General features: G+C 43.2%; 1 protein-coding gene across 1 annotated transcript; it reads left to right on the forward strand.

Moving 5' to 3' along the window:
- Positions 1-104: 104 nt before the first annotated feature.
- On the forward strand, positions 105-9289 carry LOC144608089 (taste receptor type 1 member 3-like). Its single transcript, XM_078425415.1, has 8 exons — positions 105-371; positions 760-1566; positions 3278-3481; positions 4651-4810; positions 6965-7161; positions 7531-7851; positions 8559-8627; positions 9182-9289. Exons 1-8 carry the CDS (start codon positions 105-107, stop codon positions 9287-9289), a joined length of 2133 nt encoding a protein of 710 aa, XP_078281541.1.
- The last annotated feature ends 11735 nt before the right edge of the window (positions 9290-21024 follow it).

The raw sequence follows: 21024 nt of genomic DNA on the forward strand, positions 1-21024 counted from the left end.
TGTCTCTCTCGAACGCAATCCTTAGGTTTTCTGGGCTGATACCTGGATTTGTTGTTTATCTCTGTTTCAGCTTTTACCCTCATGGTTATGGGATGTTTCTGGCAATGGCGTTTGCGATCGATGAGATAAATAACTCAACCTCCCTATTGCCGGGCATACATCTGGGTTATGAAATCCATGATGACTGTTTCGAGTCACTGGCTTCCATCTTGCCAACTCTTAATTTTTTATCCAGTGTCAGAGGGAGTAAGATTGATGTGCTCTGCAATTACACAGAGTACAGGAGCCGTGCAATAGCTCTGGTGGGACCATGGACATCAGAACAGGCAATGATCACAGCCAAATTGTTCAGCTTATTTTTATTTCCACAAGTAAGTAATTCATGGTTTGCTATATAGCTTGATTGGAATCATCACAAAACAAGCAGGAGCGAATCGGTACCAAGTTTTACATTATGCTGAAATGCGTGGAAAAAGAAACCAGGTTTAGTCTAAAATCTGCTGCTATTGCGCTTTTTGCCTCTATCAACCAAAGTGAATTTCTCTCCGCCAGTCTCCTACTACCAGCTGTGTCCCAGGTTCTGCTCATTTGTGTTGACATGGTTGATTTCAAACAATAGTCCGACTTCAGTTATTTTCAGTTTACAATCAAGGCCAACTAACTCCTGGGGTGGGAATATGGAATCAGTTGGGTTGAAAGGTTGGGATAGGGAAGATGTATCCTGTGAAGATATAATAATGAGAATCTCCTTCTTTCTAGGTTAGTTATGGGGCCTCCAGTGCCCAATTAAACAATAAGAAGATCTTTCCATCGTTCCTGAGAATAATGCCTAGTGACAATGACCAAGCCATAGCCATTGTCTCTATTGTCAAGAAGTTCAAGTGGAATTGGATTGCTGGAATTGGGAGCGATGATGAATATGGCCGACAGGGGATAGACCTGGTTCAGAGCTATGCAGCACTCGAAGGCATCTGTGTAGGCTTCATTGAGAAGATCCCCACCTACCTCAATCTGCCCAGCACCAGCCGGAAAATCTCAGAAATTGTGGACTATATCCGAAAAATCAATGTAAATGTCATCGTCCTCTTCTCCAGTGAGGGACCAGCTCAGGAACTGCTCAAGCAGGCAGTGAAGATGAATATCACCAAGAAAGTCTGGATTGCAAGTGAAGCCTGGATTCAATCGAATGTTATAATCCACATGCCAGGCATTGAGCGCATTGGCACAGTGATTGGTGCAGTCATTAACAGCGGCAGCATGCCAGGTTTCGAAGGTTACGTTTTAAACCATCTCACCAATGTCAGGGATTCGAGAGAAAAGAGATTCAGTACAGAGCACCGTGGCAATCATACTGTTTCTTTTTGGCCATATCCCACTTCACGTAAGCTCCTCAGTTCTGTTCAGCACCTGTCTCCTGATAACCTGTCCATTGTGTTGGATCAGCCAGTAAGACGGGAAACGTTCAGTGTGTACACGGCCGTGTACAGTATTGCACATGCACTACATGCCCTGCTTGGGTGCCACACTGGAAGATGCCAAACTACAACAAAATGGTACAACTGGCAGGTACAGGTTTTTCCATGTTTGTGCACAGGGTCAAAAAGAGCATGATGATCTGATTTGTTTCTAGACTATAAGCCATCTGATCATAGGGTCCGACCACTGGATTCCTGTGACCATTTTCTTTGCTCTCAGGAAATGCTCCTCAAAAGTGATCATGCCCACTGATTATAAATTCCACAGTGGTGTGAGTTATTAATCTGTTGCATTAAACAATGACATTATATAGTTGCAATGTATATTATATATACATCGATCAGCCAAAACATTATGTCCACTGACAGGCGAAGTGAATAACATTGATTATCTTGTTACAATGGCACCTGTCAAGGGGTGGGATACATTAGGCAGCAAGTGAACAGTCAGTTCTTGAAGTTGATGTATTGGATGCAGGAGAAATGGGCAGGTGTAAAGACCTGAGCGACTTTGACAAGGGCCAAATTGTTATGGCCAGACGACTGGTTCAGAGCATCTCTGAAACGGCAAGGCTTGTGGGGTGCTCCCGGTCAGCAGTGGTACCTACCTAGTGGTCCGAGGAGAGACAAACCACAAACCGGCAAAAGGGTGTTGGGCGCCCCATGCTCATCAATGTGCGAGGGCAACGAAGGCTATCCCGTGTGGTCCGAACCGACAGAAGGTCTACTGTGGCACAAGTCGCAGAAAAGTTTAATGGTGATCACAGGAGGAATGTGTCACAGTACACAGTGCATCGCACCCTGCTGCATATGGGGCTGCACACGGAGGACCAACAGCATATTAGGCAGGTGGTCATGATGTTTTGACTCATCAGGTCATAATGTTTTGGCTGATCGGTGTATATAATATATATATATATATATATGTACATACAAACTTAATCCTGAGCTTGTCAAGAGATATGGCTGACTCCAGTAGCTCAGACCAGCTGTGGATTGGATCAGTTCTGGCTAGTGCGGTGGAGAGACAGGACTCCCAGTGGTCTGAGGTTGAGAATCCTCATCCTTGATAAATTGTCAACGTTAAAATATTTAAAAAAGTAGAAACAGACCAATGGGCAGTTGGGGCTGGGGTCTGTAGGCATGCAGTAAAGAGAGTGTTTGTAGATTATCAATTAAAGCACTGGCTGGGATAATGCTTCAGGAATACCTCCTGGATGACACGATCTTAACTGCCCAATGAGAAAAAAATCATGTTTTGAATCTGTCTTAAAAATAACACAAAATTCATTTATTTTCCTGAGAATTAATGGATTGCTGCTTGAATTTAATATATCTGCAAGAAAATGCAAGGGTGGTGTTAAAAGATTAATGTTAAAGATCAAAGAATGAAAGCCTAGCTGGGTGCCTCTTTCCAGCTAAGCTCACTTTAAAACTGTCACATTCATGAGGCAGGATTTAGGCCCAAAATACTTATCATTTCTTTCTGCTGCTCCTAAACTACTTAATAACCTGAGGCACTTGCTGTGCTAAATGCAGAATTTTACATCCATGTAATGTACAAAGAGCCTAGCTGAACGAATGAACCTCCTGAGCTCCCAATATAGCAGGCAGGAAATGCACGCAGAATGCTGGCTGGAAGTGCATCTCCTACCACATTATGTCTGGGTAACTCAAGCAGTATAGCTGCCCAAAAATGACATGCTAAGTGGGCACTGCTGTAGTGCAGTGTTCCTCCTTTTAAGCTTGATTTGATTACAATTCTTGACAGTATCACGTCTTGACTGACTTTCTTTTGACAGCTGTTGGAAGAGTTAAAGCGAGTTAATGTCAGTATCCATGGCACTGCCATTTCCTTCAATGCTGAAGGAAATACACAGAGCGGTTATGACATCATTACCTGGACCCAGCACTCAGGCCAGCTCCAGCTACCAGTGATTGGCAGTTACAAAGATCATTTGACAATTAATGCTTCCCAAATTCAGTGGAAAACAGACAATAATGAGGTAAAGTATGGTGACATGTATGCTAAACATTGCCTATCCATCATATTCTGTAGTCCATCACTGCCCTCAGCTGCCTGGACCCTATGCTTTAAAATTACCTCCCTTAATCTCTTTCTTTCTTTAATTATTAGTCATCTGCTCTATTTTTGCCCCAATGTCTCATGTTTGGCTCAATGTCAAAATTTTGTCTCATGACATTGCTGCAAAATGCATTGGAATGTTTTATTGTGGCAGTTGCTACATAAATGCAAGCTGTTGTTGTAATCCCTCATTACTCTTGTTCTCAGTTTTGCCCCTATAAGTCCAAATAACACAAATTTATGTATGTCAGACAATTGATTCACGCAGTCATTGCCTGGTTTGGCTGAAGAACGTCAAGCACAACTGAGTCTTGCTATCTTCTGCCAAAACTGCCCACTAATGTGACAACCCACAATATTTGAGTCAGGGGTCAATACTTCTCTGGTTCAAGTTTTATTTGCAATTTTTTATTGAATCCTCTTAGATTACATATGAAATGTTTTTATCTGAGTTTATCTTTTGCTAATTAAGATTCCAATCAATCACGTACCTTGGAATTTGTATTCCATATACAAATCACCATAACCCCCTACTAGAATTGAAATTCAGATGATTTATATATAAAGAATGCCCTTGTCTTGAGTGAAGACTGGAATCTAATAACTGTTCAGAGATTCATGCAGAGTTTAGATTTTAATGTTGGTCATACTGAATGGCAGGGTGGATTTGAGGGGTTGAGTGGCCTAACCCTGCTTTTATGTATCTGTTTCTTTTATCAAATGCTGATTACATGCAAATATTCAATAATACATTTTGGAAGGTTTCTCCAGGTCTGTTTGACACTGGATTCTGACTCTGCATTCTGATTCCAAGACAAGAACATTGCCACTGGGACAAGGAGCTGTTCCAGTCACTGAGTTCATTTCAGCAGTCCTTTTAACCATTGTCAGGCTCTTTGACCCAACTTGTTCAATCAGTGGAGCAAATCTAAATGATATTTTAGTTAGTGCCACTGGACCATAAACAGACTTAGATATTTGCTGTTTGCCTCACAGAGAACCCATGAGCCCTGGAACTCCAGGTTGTTTACAAGCATCAGAAGAACACTGAGAGTAAGCAACTAACAAGTATGCTATCAATATCCACAGATTCCTCAGTCATACTGTTCCAAGAGGTGTGGCCTAGGCCAGAAGAAAATTGTCATCAGCCTTTACTCCTGCTGTTTTAAATGTGAAGACTGTCCAAGTGGAACCTTCCAGAACTCAACTGGTGAGGCAAAATATTTATCTTCTGACACCTATGAACCACGTGAGATCAAAAGAAGTGGAACAGGCCGTTCTCTGTGGCAGCAGGAAATCCATATTTATAGATATTGGGTGCATATGTCAAGAGTAAAAGGAGAGTAAATGGTGATATCTAATTGAGAGATTTTAATATTCTATATATAATAATGGATACACAATCAAAGGGTTCGAGTACTGAACACATGAGAGTGAATTATAGATGAAATATCATTTAGGGCTTTGGGGTCATATTAATGGAGTAAGACTTACCAAGAGTGAGCTACAGCCTGGAATCCAAACAAGGAGTTATAGTGTCATAGAATCATACAGCACAGAAGGAATAAAGTCCTAGCCTGCCCAACCTCCCCCTGTAGCTCAGGCTCGCAAGTCCTGGCAAATTCCTCGTAAATCTTCTCTGCAATCTTTCCAGCCTAATGACATCTTCCCTTTAGAAGGATGACCAAAACTGGACACAATACTCGAAATGTGGCCTCATCAACATCCTGCACAACTATAACATAACATCCCAACTTCTATACTCAATACCCTGACCGATGAAGGCCAATATGCTTAAAGCTTCTTGAACACCTATCTACCTGTGGTGCCACTTTCAAGGAACTATGTACCTGTACTCCTAGATAACTCTGCACGACAACACCCCAGGACCATGTTATTCACTGTGCAGGCCCTGCCCTAGTTTGCCATCTCCAAATGCAACACCTCGCACTTATCTGCATTAAACTCCATTAATCAATCTTCAGCCCACTCGTCCAACTGATCAAGATCCTGTTGTGATTTTTGATAACCATCTTCACTCTCTACAGCAGCACCCAATGTTGACCTTATTGTCTGAAGTGTCTAAAGTCTAAAGTGTCTAAATTGGCCTAAAGTGTTTGAAGAAGGTTCTGGACCAGAAACGCCACCTATTCCTTTTCGCCAGAGATGTTGTCCGACCCGCTGAGTAACTCTAGCTTTTTGTGTCTATCTTCGGTTTAAACCAACATCTGCAGTTTCTTCCTACATACTTGACCTTATTAGTCTTGCAGCTGCCTGCAACCTCCTGGCATATTTGTTCTTTGGGGGTCTCTCAACAGTGCACTCTCAACAGCGTGATCATCCCCTTTTTATTTCTCAGCTCCACTCATATAGCTTTACTGGATGAACCATCAGTAATGTCATCTTGGACTACTGTCGTGACATTCTCCTTAATCAATTAAGCAACAACCCTTCCTCTTTTACCCCTACATGTATCTCTCTTGCAGCATCTGTACCGGGAACGTTTAGTTGCCCGTCCTGTCCATCACTTAAACAGGTTTCAGTAATGGCTAATACATCCCAGTTGCAAGCCCTAGGTTCATCTGCCTCACCCATCAAGTCTTTTGCATTGAAATAAATGCAATTCAAACCAACAGTCCTTCCTCACTCCCGGTCATGCTCCTGCCTAGTCTGTCCACTGAACCTTCTTTGATCACCTTCCATACTGACTTCCAAGCCTCTCATTTGCCTCATTCCTGCATTGGATCCTGCCCCCTTGACAATCTAGTTTAAACCCAACCATGTATCACTAGCTAATCTACCTGTTACGATATTGGTTCCCCTCCAGTTCAGGATCAGCCTATCCCTCTTGCACAATTCATTGTTTCATATATAATAATAATAATAATAATAATAATAAACATTTATTTTATATAGCGCTTTTCCAAATGCTCAAAGATGCTTTACAAAACAGTCAAAACATAAAAACAAACAAACTGATAAGGCAAGGAATACCTGGCAGAAGTTTGCAGACTGGAATATAATTTGGGTTCTTTATAAATAGAGTATCACGAAACTGGACTGGGTTATAGATTGGAATAAAATTAATGGTTTGGATTTATTAATAGAACAGCAGATGCACATTAAGATATAGTCATGAATTTTAGCTGTTACAGATGTTTAGTGTTACAGTGACTGAGTACATTAAGGAAGGAACGTAATCAAGGGCTCAACTGATTAGAACATCACAGGAGTAAGTGATAGGCTGTAGTCTAATTAGGAAATCTAACAGTTTAAAAATATATATCTTATAATGTGTTTTAGTTGGAGTATCATTGGTTGTAGGATGTGAGTACTTTTGTCATTCCTATACATAAGCATATTTATATGTTTTGAATGAGACTATTTAATTTTGTTGTTCCAGATGGCTTTTCCTGCCATCATTGCCAACCTGATGAGTGGTCACCACCAAAAAGCCCTTTCTGCTTTCAGAGAACTTTGCAATACCTGTCCATGTCCTCACCTCTTGGTGCAACTCAGCTCCTGTTCATGGTACTTGACCTCACACTGATATTGGCAATCATGATGATCGTTCTGATGAATTCTGGTGCTCCAATCGTGGTAGGTACTGGAGGGAAAATGAACATAGTCATGCTCATCTCACTAGCTCTCTTATGCTGCAGCTCGTTGCTGTTCCTTGGAGAACCCACCGAATTCATCTGTAAATCACGCCAGCCAGTAACTGCTCTCAGCCTTACCATCTGCACATCTATCCTTCTGATCAACTCAGTACACATCTTGCTAACCACTGAGCTCACCAGTTTAAGCAAGTCTTTCCTGTGTAGATACCAACACTGTGGAAGATACCTCACCCTTTGTGTCAGTCTTGGAGGGCAAGGGGCCATTTGTTACCTGTGGCTGAATACGGATGGTGACTTTCTGATGAAGACAGTGGGTGATTATGAAGATGCTCTTTTCCTCTTCTGTAAGAGTGAATCAGAGCCGGTATTCTGGCTGATGTTGGGATACAGTGGCCTACAAGCACTGTCCTGCTTCATGTGTACCTTTCTGATCCAAACTCCGGCTCACACATACAATCTGGCTCGGGAGATTAGTGTCTCCATGATCCTCTTTATCACTATCTGGATTTGCTTCATCCCAACATATCCAGCTGTAAACAAGAACCATGCACCTGCTGTGCAGACTTCTGCAATGCTCCTCAGTTCTTTAGCAATACTTGGTGCCTATTTCATACCCAAATGTTTTGTCCTTTGGTTTAAGCCACAATACAACACCAGTGATTACTTCCAGGTTTATAATCTAAAAATGTAAACAAAGGAGTATCAGTGATACAGAAATGCTCAAATTTGCTTTAGTATAATACTGAAGAAGGATCTTGACCCGCGATGTAACCTATCCATGTCCTCCATGACCCACTGAGTTACTCAAGCAGTCGGTGTCTTTTTGGGAAACCAGCATCTGCAGTTCCTTGTTTCTACTCTCTTCTAATAATTAGTCACCATACCTTGATATCATTATAGTTCCTTTGTTTTGGTAGGTAATAATACTTCTCGTTTTGTTCCAAACACTTCAATTTCCCATGAGACTATCTGAATGAGTTCTTTCATTTTGTATGAGATGTTTTTCAACCAGAGTAACTGTCCAATGTGATTACATTCTTTGTTTGAACTAGCTTTAGTGTTAGTTCAGCCCAATTGTTCAGTGATTTTACAAATATAAACCTCAATAAAATGAATTACTCTAAGTAGACATTAAATAATTTATTCTTTAAGAGATGCCCTGTTTATTCATTTATATCTTTGAGCCCTGAGTGATGAATTGCTGTTTTATATATTACGACTGATGCATGCAGTGTTGTGATTTATGCTCCAGTGATGTTCTTATTGGAACATTATGGGCTCCACTGCTGGGGCTCTCAGCCATCTTGCCCATGTATATGCCTGAGCATACATAACACATTAACTGTAAAAGATCTACAACGCTACACTTTGTCTTAGGTATTACTGGTTCTGCCCAGAGGTTCATATCAGAGCTTTCAGACAAATTCCAAGATCAAAGCGACGAAGGTACATATTCATTTAAATTACTCATTTATCCAGGCTCTTCCAATTCGGTAAAGTTAAAATCGACCCCAGCATTTTCTGTGACATGAAGCAAAACCTGCAGTGAGAACACATTTAAATTACATTGACATTTAGCTAAGATCAAGTGCACTGGTTTCTCATGAGAAACCTGCTGTTAGTGTTCGGGCATGAGGGTATATGCTGAGAGTCCTGTCACTTCCTGCTGTTCCCTCAGGCCGTGGATTGGTGTTAATTACTGACATCCTGCAGGATCTCAATGCTGAGCAGGGACCAGTCTAACACCTTTTCCAGCAATAGTACTTGTTCTTTTAAAAGCAGCTGCATGAGGTTACTGCAGGTCTATGGAGGTGAAAAAAAGAGACATCCATAATCATTCTAATGCAAAGGCTTCACCCACCTTCCTGACAAGGACCAGATTGTAATGATATCGTACTACATAACTCATGTTCTGAAGAGGGGGTAGGGGGAGGAGTTGGCCTTCCCGGACAGATATGTTAAATGAACAGGAAACTGTTCACAATATTTATATTCATTAGGTTCACGAAAATGGGAATAATGAAGGGCTGAAGTGTGCTTACTTCAATGAAAAGAGAATTGTGGGTAAAGCTGATGAACTTGAATCCGTGCTTGGACTTATGATGTAGTGGCCATTACAGAAACTTGGTTGCAAGAGGGACACGCCTGGCACCTCAATGTGCCTGGGTTTTGATATTTCAGACAAGATAGAGGGGATGGGGGGGGGGGGGGGGGGGGGTAAAAGAGGAGGAGTTGTTGCTTTGTTAATCAGGGAAAATGTCACAGCGGTAATCAGAGTGGACATATTGGAGGGCAAGTCTACTGAGGCATAATGAGTTGAGCTCAAAAATAAGAAAGGAGTAATACCTCTAATGGGATTTTATTATAGGTCACCCAATAGCCAGCAGGGGATATTCAGATATGTAGACAGATTACAGAAGAATGTAAGAACCACAGGATTGTTGTAGTGGATGACTTTAACTTCCCCAATATAGACGGAGACTTACATAGGGCAAGAGGATTAGATGGGGCAAAAGTTGTTTAGTGCATCCAAGAAGGTTTCCTTAAACAGTATGTGAATGGTCCAAATCGGAGAGGGACCACAGTGGACCTTGTATGGGAAAAGAGCCTGGCCAGGTGACTGGTGTTACGGTGGAAGATATTATGGATAATGAACACAACTCCAAAAGTTTTAAGATTGTTTTGAATAGGGACATGTCTGGATGTTTTGGGCAAGGCAGATTACAATGTCATTAGGCAGAAGCTAAGGAGGGTAGATTGTTATTGGGTAAATCCGCAGAGGACATGTGGGAGTCGGTTAAAGGCCAGCTGATTAAGGTGCAGGATCAGCATGCTCCAGTATGGAGGAGGGTAAGGCTGGCAAAGTAAGGGAACCGTGGATGATCAAGGAGGCTGTAAACTAGGTCAGGAAGGAAAAAAAGCATATGTCAGGTTTAAAAAGGTGGCATCAGACATTGAGGAATGTAAAGCAAGTAGGAAGGTACTGTACTCAAGAGGGCCTTCTTGACATGTTTGATGCTTTGTATTTATTTCATTCACATTTGTTTCCCACTTATTTCAATACTGGAAATTAAAGTCATTAACCGAAAGAGAAATCTATTCAACCAGTGTAAATCCTTCAAATGTACCTCTTGAAGCCCAGCTACTCCATTAACTATCACTGAAAATCAAAATAGCTGCAGATACTGAAATCAGCTTAGTCAAACACAATATATCTTTAACGGCTTTGAACAAACCTTTCTATATGCAACATTTGTGTAAGCTCTCTCAGTAATGTAAACATTACAAATATTACTCAGCTTGCGAGCTACAGCATGCGTTAGAGACTGCAAGGATCAAAATATATAGGGAGTCTGTAACGATACCTTACAGAGAGAGGCCGCAGAACATAAGGTGCTATGAAGAGATTTTGTCAGGTACGAAATATATAATCCGTCAAATATAAAATATAAGGAAGATTTGTGCATCGGTGCTCTCCCTTTGGTGGACCTACTGGTACTGATTACTCTTCATAGACCTTCTCTTTATCAAACAATACAAATATTCCTTCGACCGGTTTGGTTAACCCAGTAGATTAATCCAAAATGTATTGGTTTAAATGTCAGAGATAATCAATTTGCAAATTGTATAAAAAGCCAGTTTTATATCTGGAATTCTACACATGATATTCCTCAGGGTTGCCAGCTAATCAAGGCACAGAATTTAAAAGAATTGATGAAAGTGAGCCTCATCATATGCCTGGATACATGGTGACAGATGATTTGTGATCAGGTCTTAAGTCATCATGTAGTCTTTGTGTCAGGTTCCCAGCAGATGGCAATATTGCATTGCATTCACTCAATTCTCATTGGTTCAAATAGTGACGGTCATGGAGACTGTAACATATTGTCCTAATTTAACAGAGCAACAGTAATAATAGTAAGATTAAACGAGAACTTACCAGTTCGAAGTTTGATCTGTATTTTATGAGGAGTTACGATGAGGGATTATGTGAAGACCCCGTCCAGCACGCATGCGCGACATTCTTCAAAGCAGCGGTGTGGATTCACAGAAAAAACACAACGATTGAAATAAATATAGTAAAGAAAAAATAAGAACTTAATTACCAGTTGATCTGTATAATAGAGGGTGGGAGCGGAGGGCACGTAATCCCTCATCGTAACTCCTCATAAAATACAGATCAAACTTCGAACTGGTAAGTTCTCGTTTAATCTTACTATTTTATTTCGGAGTCACGTGAGTGACTACGTGAAGACTTCAAAGCTCTGTGATTCCGAACCGTGTACCAGCTCATGCTTCACTCACTGTCTGAAGACCTTAGAGGGAGGAAGTATGTTATCGCGATCAAGAACCTGTTTGTGAACAAAAAGGTTTATTAATGACAACAAAAAACAGAGAGCTCCCCAGGGCTTAAATTAAATATTATCTGCAGACTCTAAAATTCTGTCTGCAAATGTAGCAGGTTGCGCCAGCGGTTTATTATAAAACCTTTGGAAAGTTCTTTCCGAGGACCATCCTGCTCGGCCAGAATATGGTCCATAGGCACGTCCATTCGACTAGCCGCCGACGTAGATGCAGCCCTGGTGGAGTGAGATTTGTAGACATTCGTATTGACTCCCGTGGACTTAAGCACCTGCTTGAGCCACCTTGAAATGGTTTGGCTCGTCACCTGACCATGAGGCTTCTTGTGGCTTATCCATAAGGCTTTTTCTCTCCCTCTTAAGTTGTATGTTGTGTCTATGTAATTGGCGAGATGGGTCTTGGCACACAGCCGTGGTTCAGATGAATATGCCCAGAACTCCATGACTGGAGGCGTGGTACCTGGTCTAGTTTGTTTGACCAGTCCCTGAATATGGAATGTGAAACAGTCCAATGACTCTGTCATGCTGTCCAGCCTCAGAAGGTGGAGGGACTGTACCCTTTAAGCTGACACTAGTGCCATGAGCATGACTGATTTCAGTGTAAGTTGTTCCAGCGTGAGTGCCCTGGGCGGTGGCCATCCCCTAAGGTACGTCAGCACAATGCTGACATCCCAGATCTGAGTGTACCTTGGTCTGGGGGAGTTAGTGTTAAAAATGCCCCTCATGATTTTGATTACTAGTGGATGGGACCCCAAAGCCAGTTGTCCTGCTGCTGGAACCAAATAAGCTGACAACGCACTCCTGGCTGTATTTATGGCGCTGTTGTAGGTAGTTCCTGTTTTGGAGCAATACCGTTCCCATTTCCTTATGTTGGTCAGGTATTGTCTCCTGGTGGACTCCCGGTGGGATGCGGTCATCATGTTGATGGCGTCCTCAGACAGTCCCAGGCCCAGTAGAGGTCTTTTTAGAATCTGCAAGCCCGGAGATTGACTCTGTCATGGCACGGGTGACTAATGCCTGACACTGGGTGGATTAATAATTCCGGACTGCTGGGGAATTCCAACGGTGTTTCGACAGCCATGTCGAGGGCCACTGGGAACCATGGCTGTGTAGGCCAGTCGGGTGTTATCAAGATTCCTGAAGCGGAATTCAATTGAATCTTGCGTAATACCCGACTGATGAGGCAGAAGGGAGGAAAGGCATAAAAGAACATTTTCCCCCAATACAGCGTGAATGCATCAACTGCTGCTGCCTCAGGGTCTGGTTCCCAAGCGACATACGTTGGTACCTGGTGATTCAGCCTGGATGCAAATAGATCGATATCTGGTGTGCCATATTGCTTTGTAATTTCGGCAAATACTTTGGGATTTAACATCCATTCGATGTTATCGTTAAATTTGCGTGACCTGGTGTCTGCCACTGTATTTTGCTTACCTGGTAGGTAAGTTGCTGGTAACCAAGTATGTCTTTCGAAACACCATTGCCAGATTAGGTTGACCAATTTGTCACACGATATCGACTTTACACCACCCATGTGGTTGATATAAGCCACCACCGTGGTATTATCTAATTGCAACCGGACATGTGCATGATCCGTATTAGATGAATATGCTTTTAAACCATAAAACGCACCCAACATTTCTAAATAGTTGATACCCCGTGTCTGTAGGCAAGATGATTCAGAATTAGTCCATCTGCCCCCTGTGCTGGATTGCATGTTAGTTGCTCCCCAGCCCAAAGCACTTGCATCCGTTTGAATGGTTAATACTGGGTTGGTGATTATTATGGGACTGGAAACTGAGCCTAATGTTCCTTGTCCACCATTGTAACTCTGGAATGGATTCAGCAGTTAAATACATAGCTCGGTCAAGTGACCTGAGTTTTGCTTTAGTGCGTGCACTTTTGCTCTTTGTAAATTTTGGTAGTGCAAAGGCCCAAATTGTACAGCTGGAAAAGCTGCTACCATTTTACCAATAACTCTAGCTACCTGCCGTATGGTTGGCTGACGTTTATGCAGTAGTTCGTGGCATGTTAGTGTCAATTGTGATGCTTTCCCCTTCTGCGAACAGTATCAATCGTAAATCCAAGATAGTCCATGGTAGTGGACGGTGTAAAATTGGATTTATCTGGATGTATGACAAACCCCAAAGTTTCAAACAAACGTTTGGTGGCTGCTACTGCCAAAATAGCTGTCTCCAAGGTTTTCCCTACTATTAAAATGTCGTCTAAGTAGGCCATGACTATATGCTTTTGTTTCCTCAATAATGCGAAGGCGGGTTTTAAGATTTTAGTGAACAACCTTGGAGCGGAGGTTAGTCCATTTGGTTTTAAATTGCCATAGCTATTTACGATGCTCCTTGTGTATGGGTACTGAGTAGTAGGCATTTTTTAAATCAATGCCTGCTAGAAAGTACCCTCTAGAAATCAAAAGTCTGGCGGTTTCAAAGTTTCCATCTTAAAATGTGTATACTTAACTGACTCGTTTAACGTAGTTAAGTCAATGATGATGCAACATCCACCATCTTTTTTAGTTTTAGTGAAAATATTAGACACAAATTCCAAAGGTTCATGTTTTGTTCTTTCAATGACACCTTTTGCTAGTAGCCTCACAAGTTCAGCTTGACCCTCTTGTTTCTCTTTGACTGAGAGGGTGAATACCCTTTGGGGTATATGCTGAACTGGCGGAATGTTTTCATGAACAAAGTCAATTTTATAGCCATGAATGCAGCTTAGTATGTACTTGTCATTAGTGATGGTTTCCCATGCATCCAAAAACAAGTGCAATCTCCCCCCTGATAGTATAGAGCCCCTACTGCTCATATGCTGAGAGGAACCAGACCCACCTACCTCCATGGTTACTGGTGCTACTTCTGCCTCTTCGCTGGGCGATGAGGTGTCTGTTGGGCTGTAGAGGGCTGCTGTTGAAGTTGTTGGGGGTGGCGCATTTTCCATGGGGTCCGCTCTGGGCCCTGGCCTAAAAAGGCTTACGGGGAATGGTTGCGGACCCCGAGCTTTCACCAGTCCCATATGGTGGTCTACGACTGGTGGACGCCGTGAGGTACTGCCGCCTGGGTTTGTTAGGTCTGCTCGGTCCCAAACCTGCCCTCACGAGACCAAAGGTCTTGGATTCTTCCTCTAGGTTTTTCACCTTTTTTGGAAGGTCCTTTCCAAAAGCAGAATTGGAGGTTCTGAACCCGGTGTTTTGCAAAGTCCCGCAAACTTAGGGTTGAGGGCAGGCTTGATGATTTCCTTGGTGCACAGCAGAGCTAATGTATCTTGCTGATTTGTGGAGATGTCCACACCATCAATGGACCGAGCATATAATGTCATCCCTGCAGTCAGGGGTTTAAGGATTTTCTGGAGCTTCAACTCCAGGTTCCTGATGTTCTGCCCCAAATGTCCCCAAATTTGGCTGTTTACAGCTGGTACATTCAATGATGTACAATTTTCTGGGGCTGAATATAGTTTAAGAGCCTCATTGACCACCCGTTCTTGTAGGGGTTTTGAGGACAGGTGGTCAATGCTGGCTGCAAGTTTCGGCTCTAAAGGCCGACCCCCTCGTGGAATGACCACGTAGCGGTTGACCACACCCAGCAGCTCTTCCTGATCCTGTACACTCTGCGTACTCCGGACATCTTCAGCCAAGAACCCATCTTGTTGACCAGCCCAGACCTGGTCGCCAATGCTGCCTTCAAAAGAAGGTGAGGCAATGGCCAGTGCCGTAAAGGGCACTGCGGGAGTACCTGGGCTCCCTTGGCGAGTCTGCTGCTGCTCTCTCAGCAGATCTCGCTGGAGCATTTGCTCCATAAGCCGTTTTCGGCTTAGGCGGCTGCCAGTGCCGCTCTGTAGCGGTGTGGCATCTTCATCCGAATCGTCGGATACTACCGCCCGGTTCTGGCTGCAGGTACCTCCAGCTCGCTGCTCAGGCTGCGCTAGCGGTGCTGGGCTCGGCTCGGTAGTTGCTGCCGCCTCTTGCCCCCCCTCCAAAGAACGTTCCTCAACGGAAAACGAACGGGGGCGAGCTGCAAGTTTCTTCCCTCTGGTCTGGAACATAAAACAGACAACAGAGAAAATACTCACGGCCACGGTAAAACTTACCTGTCGGCCCGACTTTTCAAATTGTAGCGGGAGCACCTTGAACTCCCGTTCGTCGCGCTGCACTGCTTGAACGCTAATGTCGCGCATGCGTGCTGGACGGGGTCTTCACGTAGTCACTCACGTGACTCCGAAATAAAATTATGACATTGACTCTAAACTGGCAAATATTCTTATGGGAATTTAATTTTTTTTAAAAATTGCATTAAACTGACAACTGCTTATTTAGTAACTCTGCAGAATTCTCACTTAATCCAAATCAAATCAACAGTAACTTCTGCACTTAAAAAAATATATTATACTGTACATTTTTACCTAGTACCTTCAAACAACTGTCAACAACCAGCTGATACCCTGAATAGAACACCATCTAACTCTGTGTTGTTTTCACCCATGAAGAATATTCACCTGTGTGAAAAGTGACCCGTCTGACTGAGAATGGAACCACTCTGGGTTTTAAATAAGGGATTTAGGTATTTAGACCCTGGTATTTCACTCTGACTGGCTCTGACAATGGTCTTTCAGGTGTATTTTAGTGCTTTAACTATGGTTGCTACCAGAAGGAAAATAAAAAGGGTGATCATAACCTAACCAACTCCCTTGTGGTTCATCTCATTGCTATTAGACAATAGACAATAGAATAGAAAATAGGTGCAGGAGAAGGCCATTCCGCCATTCAATGTGATCATGGCTGATCATTCTCAATCAGTACACCGTTCCTGCCTTCTCCCCATACCCCCTGACTCCGCTATCCTTAAGAGCTCTATCTAGCTCTCTCTTGAATGTATTCAGAGAATTGGCCTCCACTGCCCTCTGAGGCAGAGAATTCCACAGATTCACAACTCTCTGACTAAAAAAGTTTTTCCTCATCTCTGTTCTAAATGGCCTACCCCTTATTCTTAAACTGTGGCCCCTGGTTCTGGACTCCCCCAACATTGGGAACATGTTTCCGGCCTCTAACGTGTCCAACCCCTTAATAATTTTATACGTTTCGATAAGATCCCCTCTCATCCTTCTAAATTCCAGTGAATACAAGTCAAGTCAAGTCAAGTCAATTTATTTGTATAGCACATTTAAAAACAACCCACGTTGACCAAAGTGCTGCACATCTGACTAGGAAAAAAAAGAAACATACAGTGGCAGGCAGCCAAACACAACGGCGCGGCCATCTTGAACAAAATGTTAATTCAATCACCCACAGTCCAACAATAAAAGCACTAAACAGGCACCCAAATTACCCAACCCCAAAAACCCCCCAAAACACAGTCCAACAATAGAAGCATTAAATAGGCATTCAAATCACACACCCCAAAACCCCCCAAAACACAGTCCAACAATAAAAGCATCAAACAGGCACTCAAACCACCCAACCCCAAAAACACACAAAAAAGAAACATCCATCAAAGAAACATCCATCACAGTGAGTCTCCTCCAGTCCTCTCTCTCCTCACTGTGATGGAAGGCCACAATGTCTTTCCCTTCTCCTGCTGTCCTCGCCCGCGGTCAGGTTGTTGTGGTTGCAGGCCGCACCGGACGGTCCACAGCGGGCCAAGCCCAAGGCGCGTCGCGTCGCAGCCGCTCCCGCAGCCTCCGAAGACGGCCGGCTCCGCTGATGATAAGTCCGATCCGGGGCGGGCGAACACGCTGTCGCTGCCGCTGTTGCTGCACGTCGGGGCGGTCGTGGCTCCCGACATTGAAACCCCCGCCCAGCAGAGAAATATCCCGCGGCCATCTTAGGCCGCGCCGGACGGTGAAATGTCCGCGCCCCAAGCCCCGCGATCCGGGGTGGGCGAACACGCTGCCGCTGCCGGAGCTCCCGATGTCGGAATCCACGCGGCCCGAACCTAAGGCAAGTCGCAGCCGCTCCCGCAGCCTCCGAAGACGGCCGGCTCCGGTGATGGTAAGTCCGATCCACGGACTTGGATGGTAAGTCCGATGGAGGCTGACAGCTCCAGGAGTTGGGCCGATGGTAGGCCGCAGCAGGAACGGAGACACGGCCCAGAAAACAAAGGTCGGGTCTCCGTTCGGAAGGGACACATATTTACAGTGTTAGTTTCCCCCTCCCCCCCACATACACACATAGTACACAAACACAAAAACACCACATCACAACTACAACTAAGACAAAAAAAACAACAAAAACACAAAGACAAATGGACCGCAGGTGAGCGGCAGCTGCTAGGGCAGTGCCGCCATTTTGTAGATACAAACCTAGTCGCTCCAGTCTTTCAACACATGACAGTCCCGCCATTCCGGGAATTAACCTAGTAAACCTACGCTGCACGCCCTCAATAGCAAGAATATCCTTCCTCAAATTTGGAGACCAAAACTGCACACAGTACTCCAGGTGCGGTCTCACTAGGGCCCTGTACAACTGCAGAAGGACCTCTTTGCTCCTATACTCAACTCCTCTTGTTATGAAGGCCAACATTCCATTGGCTTTCTTCACTGCCTGCTGTACCTGCATGCTTCCTTTCAGTGACTGATGCACTAAGACACCCAGATCACGTTGTACGTCCTCTTTTCCTAACTTGACACCATTCAGATAATAATCTGCCTTCCTATTCTTACCACCAAAGTGGATAACCTCACACTTATCTACATTAAACTGCATCTGCCATGCATCCGCCCACTCACACAACCTGTTCAAGTCACCCTGCAACCTCATAGCATCTTCCTCACAGTTCACACTGCCACCTAGCTTTGTATCATCGGCAAATTTGCTAATGGTACTTTTAATCCCTTCATCCAAGTCATTGATGTATATTGTAAATAGCTGCGGTCCCAACACCGAGCCTTGCGGTACCCCACTAGTCACTGCCTGCCATTCTGAAAAGGACCCATTTATCTCCACTCTTTGCTTTCTGTCTGTCAACCAACTTTCTATCCATGTCAGTACCCTACCTCCAATACCATGTGCTCTAATTTTGCCCACCAATCTCCTATGTGGGACCTTGTCGAAGGCTTTCTGAAAGTGGCGGTACACCACATCCACCGGCTCTCCCGTCACTTTTCCTAGTTACATCCTCAAAAAATTCCAGTAGATTAGTCAAGCACGATTTCCCCTTCGTAAATCCATGCTGACTCTGAACGATCCTGTTACTGTGATCCAAATGCTCAGCAATTTCGTCTTTTATAATTGACTTCAGCATCTTCCCCACCACTGATGTCAGACTAACTGGTCTATAATTTCCCGTTTTCTCTCTCCCTCCTTTCTTGAAAAGTGGGATAACATTAGCTACCCTCCAATCCACAGGAACTGACCCGGAATCTATAGAACATTGGAAAATAATCACTAATGCGTCCACAATTTCTAGAGCCACCTCCTTAAGCACCCTGGTATGCAGACCATCAGGCCCTGGGGATTTATCAGCCTCGAATCCCATCAGTCTACCCAAAACTTTTTCCTGCCTAATGTGGATTTCCTCCAGTTCCTCTGTCACCCTAGGATCTCTGGCCACTAGAACATCTGGGAGATTGTTTGTATCCTCCTTAGTGAAGACAGATCCAAAGTACCGGTTCAACACGTCTGCCATTTCCTTGTTCCCCATAATAAATTCCCCTGCTACTGTCTTCAAGGGACCCACATTTGCCTTGACTATTTTTTTCCTCTTCACATACCTAAAAAAGCTTTTACTATCCTCCTTTATATTATTGGCTAGTTTACCCTCGTACTTCATCTTTTCTCCCCGTATTGCCTTTTTAGTTATCTTCTGTTGCTCTTTAAAAGAGTCCCAATCCTCTGGCTTCCCACTCTTCTTTGCTATGTTATACTTCTTCCCTTTTATTTTTATGCTGTCCTTGACTTCCCTTGTCAGCCTTGGAGAACCCACCAAAAGCAGCATCAGATGGCACCAGTCAATCATTATCCTCAGCCTCACTATATGCATCCCGAAGCAGAAACAAAATATATCACAAACTTAAGTCTGAACTGGGTATATACTGTCAAACAGAAGGCAGGACAGACTTAACCTAAATCAAATTGATTTGCAAGGCATGTATGCATTTATAATCCTCTACATCTCGTATGCAAACAAGATGTCACACACAAATATAGCAAGAACCATGCTCACAGGTGTGCAAAATAACCTTGACTTGAAGAATGATGGAGCAGGCAACAAAATATCTATTCATAGCAATTTGTATGGAGTAAGGCTGCCTTAATGTTCAAGGAATGTTGGTCTTTATTGGAATATAAAGGCATGAAATTCTATAACATTTTTTTCTGAGCCTTATTCAGACTCTATGAGTTCAGTTTTGGGCCATGAAATTAAGGATAAACCAGCCTTGCAGGAGATGCAGCACACGATCACTAAATTTTACCGGAGACAGACATTATGCAGAAATTTTGATTGCGTTCTCGAGATTGTAAGACAGAGGTGATAGTTAAGGGATCAAAACATATCTGAAGTAAAAAGGGGAAGAGCTGGATACACTCGGCAGTCAGGCAGCATCTGTGGTGTGAAAAACAGGATTTCAAGTTGAAGACCCTTTGTCTGAATGGGGAAACAGAAAATTAAAGTTAGTTTTAAGTTGTAGAGAATGTTGGTGGGGGGGGGGGGTCTATAGAACAAAAGGGAGTATTTTTGATGTGGGCTAATTCTGCTGTGTGGATAAACTGTACATTAAGTTGGCAGGTTAATGAGGGAAGTTAAAGAGAGAGATTAAAGGCATTGAGGGAAAGTGGAAGCACAAAGGATTGTGACATCTAACACATGCAGAGCTGTAGGGAATACCCAGCAGATCAGACCATGCCACTAGAGAGAAAAAAACAGCCAATATTATTATTTATAGAAGACGTAACACAGAAATGGCCATATAAGTTAGGATGTGTGACCCTGGGCCACATGAGTACAATTCATCGTTGGATTAAACAGGCTGTTCACGGGATTTGCACTTGCAGGTCTAAACTTTGCCACATGTATTATGTAGCATGGTTAGAATATTATGAATTAAACTTCCTTATTCCCTATTTATTCAGAAATAAAAATGTAACCAATGCTTTGAAGGTTGACCCAGAATAGCTTCAGAAGTGTATCAATAATCACTTGTCTCCTCTGGAGCGTTTGGTCAACACATGAATCACATCTGAGAAGAAAAAACGATTAGTTTTGATTTACATTCATGTGCCCTTTGTCCTTAATTCCTTTTCCTTCATTATCCCATCCATTTCGATCTTGAATCTATCACAACCAAAGCAACTCTGTGTCAAGCAGTTTCTCTTGATCATGTTCTAACTGCCTCAATGTAGTATTGTATTCCTAAATTATCAACTACTGAAAGCAGTAACATTGAATAAAAAGTGTCCATATTTAAGTCTTATTTCATATCTAACTACAGTGTAACTACACATCCTAATTACTGTGTGGAGCCAAAACACCTCATAC

Source organism: Rhinoraja longicauda, chromosome 30 (genome assembly GCF_053455715.1).
Source record: "Rhinoraja longicauda isolate Sanriku21f chromosome 30, sRhiLon1.1, whole genome shotgun sequence".
In the NCBI taxonomy this organism is placed as follows: domain Eukaryota; kingdom Metazoa; phylum Chordata; class Chondrichthyes; order Rajiformes; family Arhynchobatidae; genus Rhinoraja; species Rhinoraja longicauda.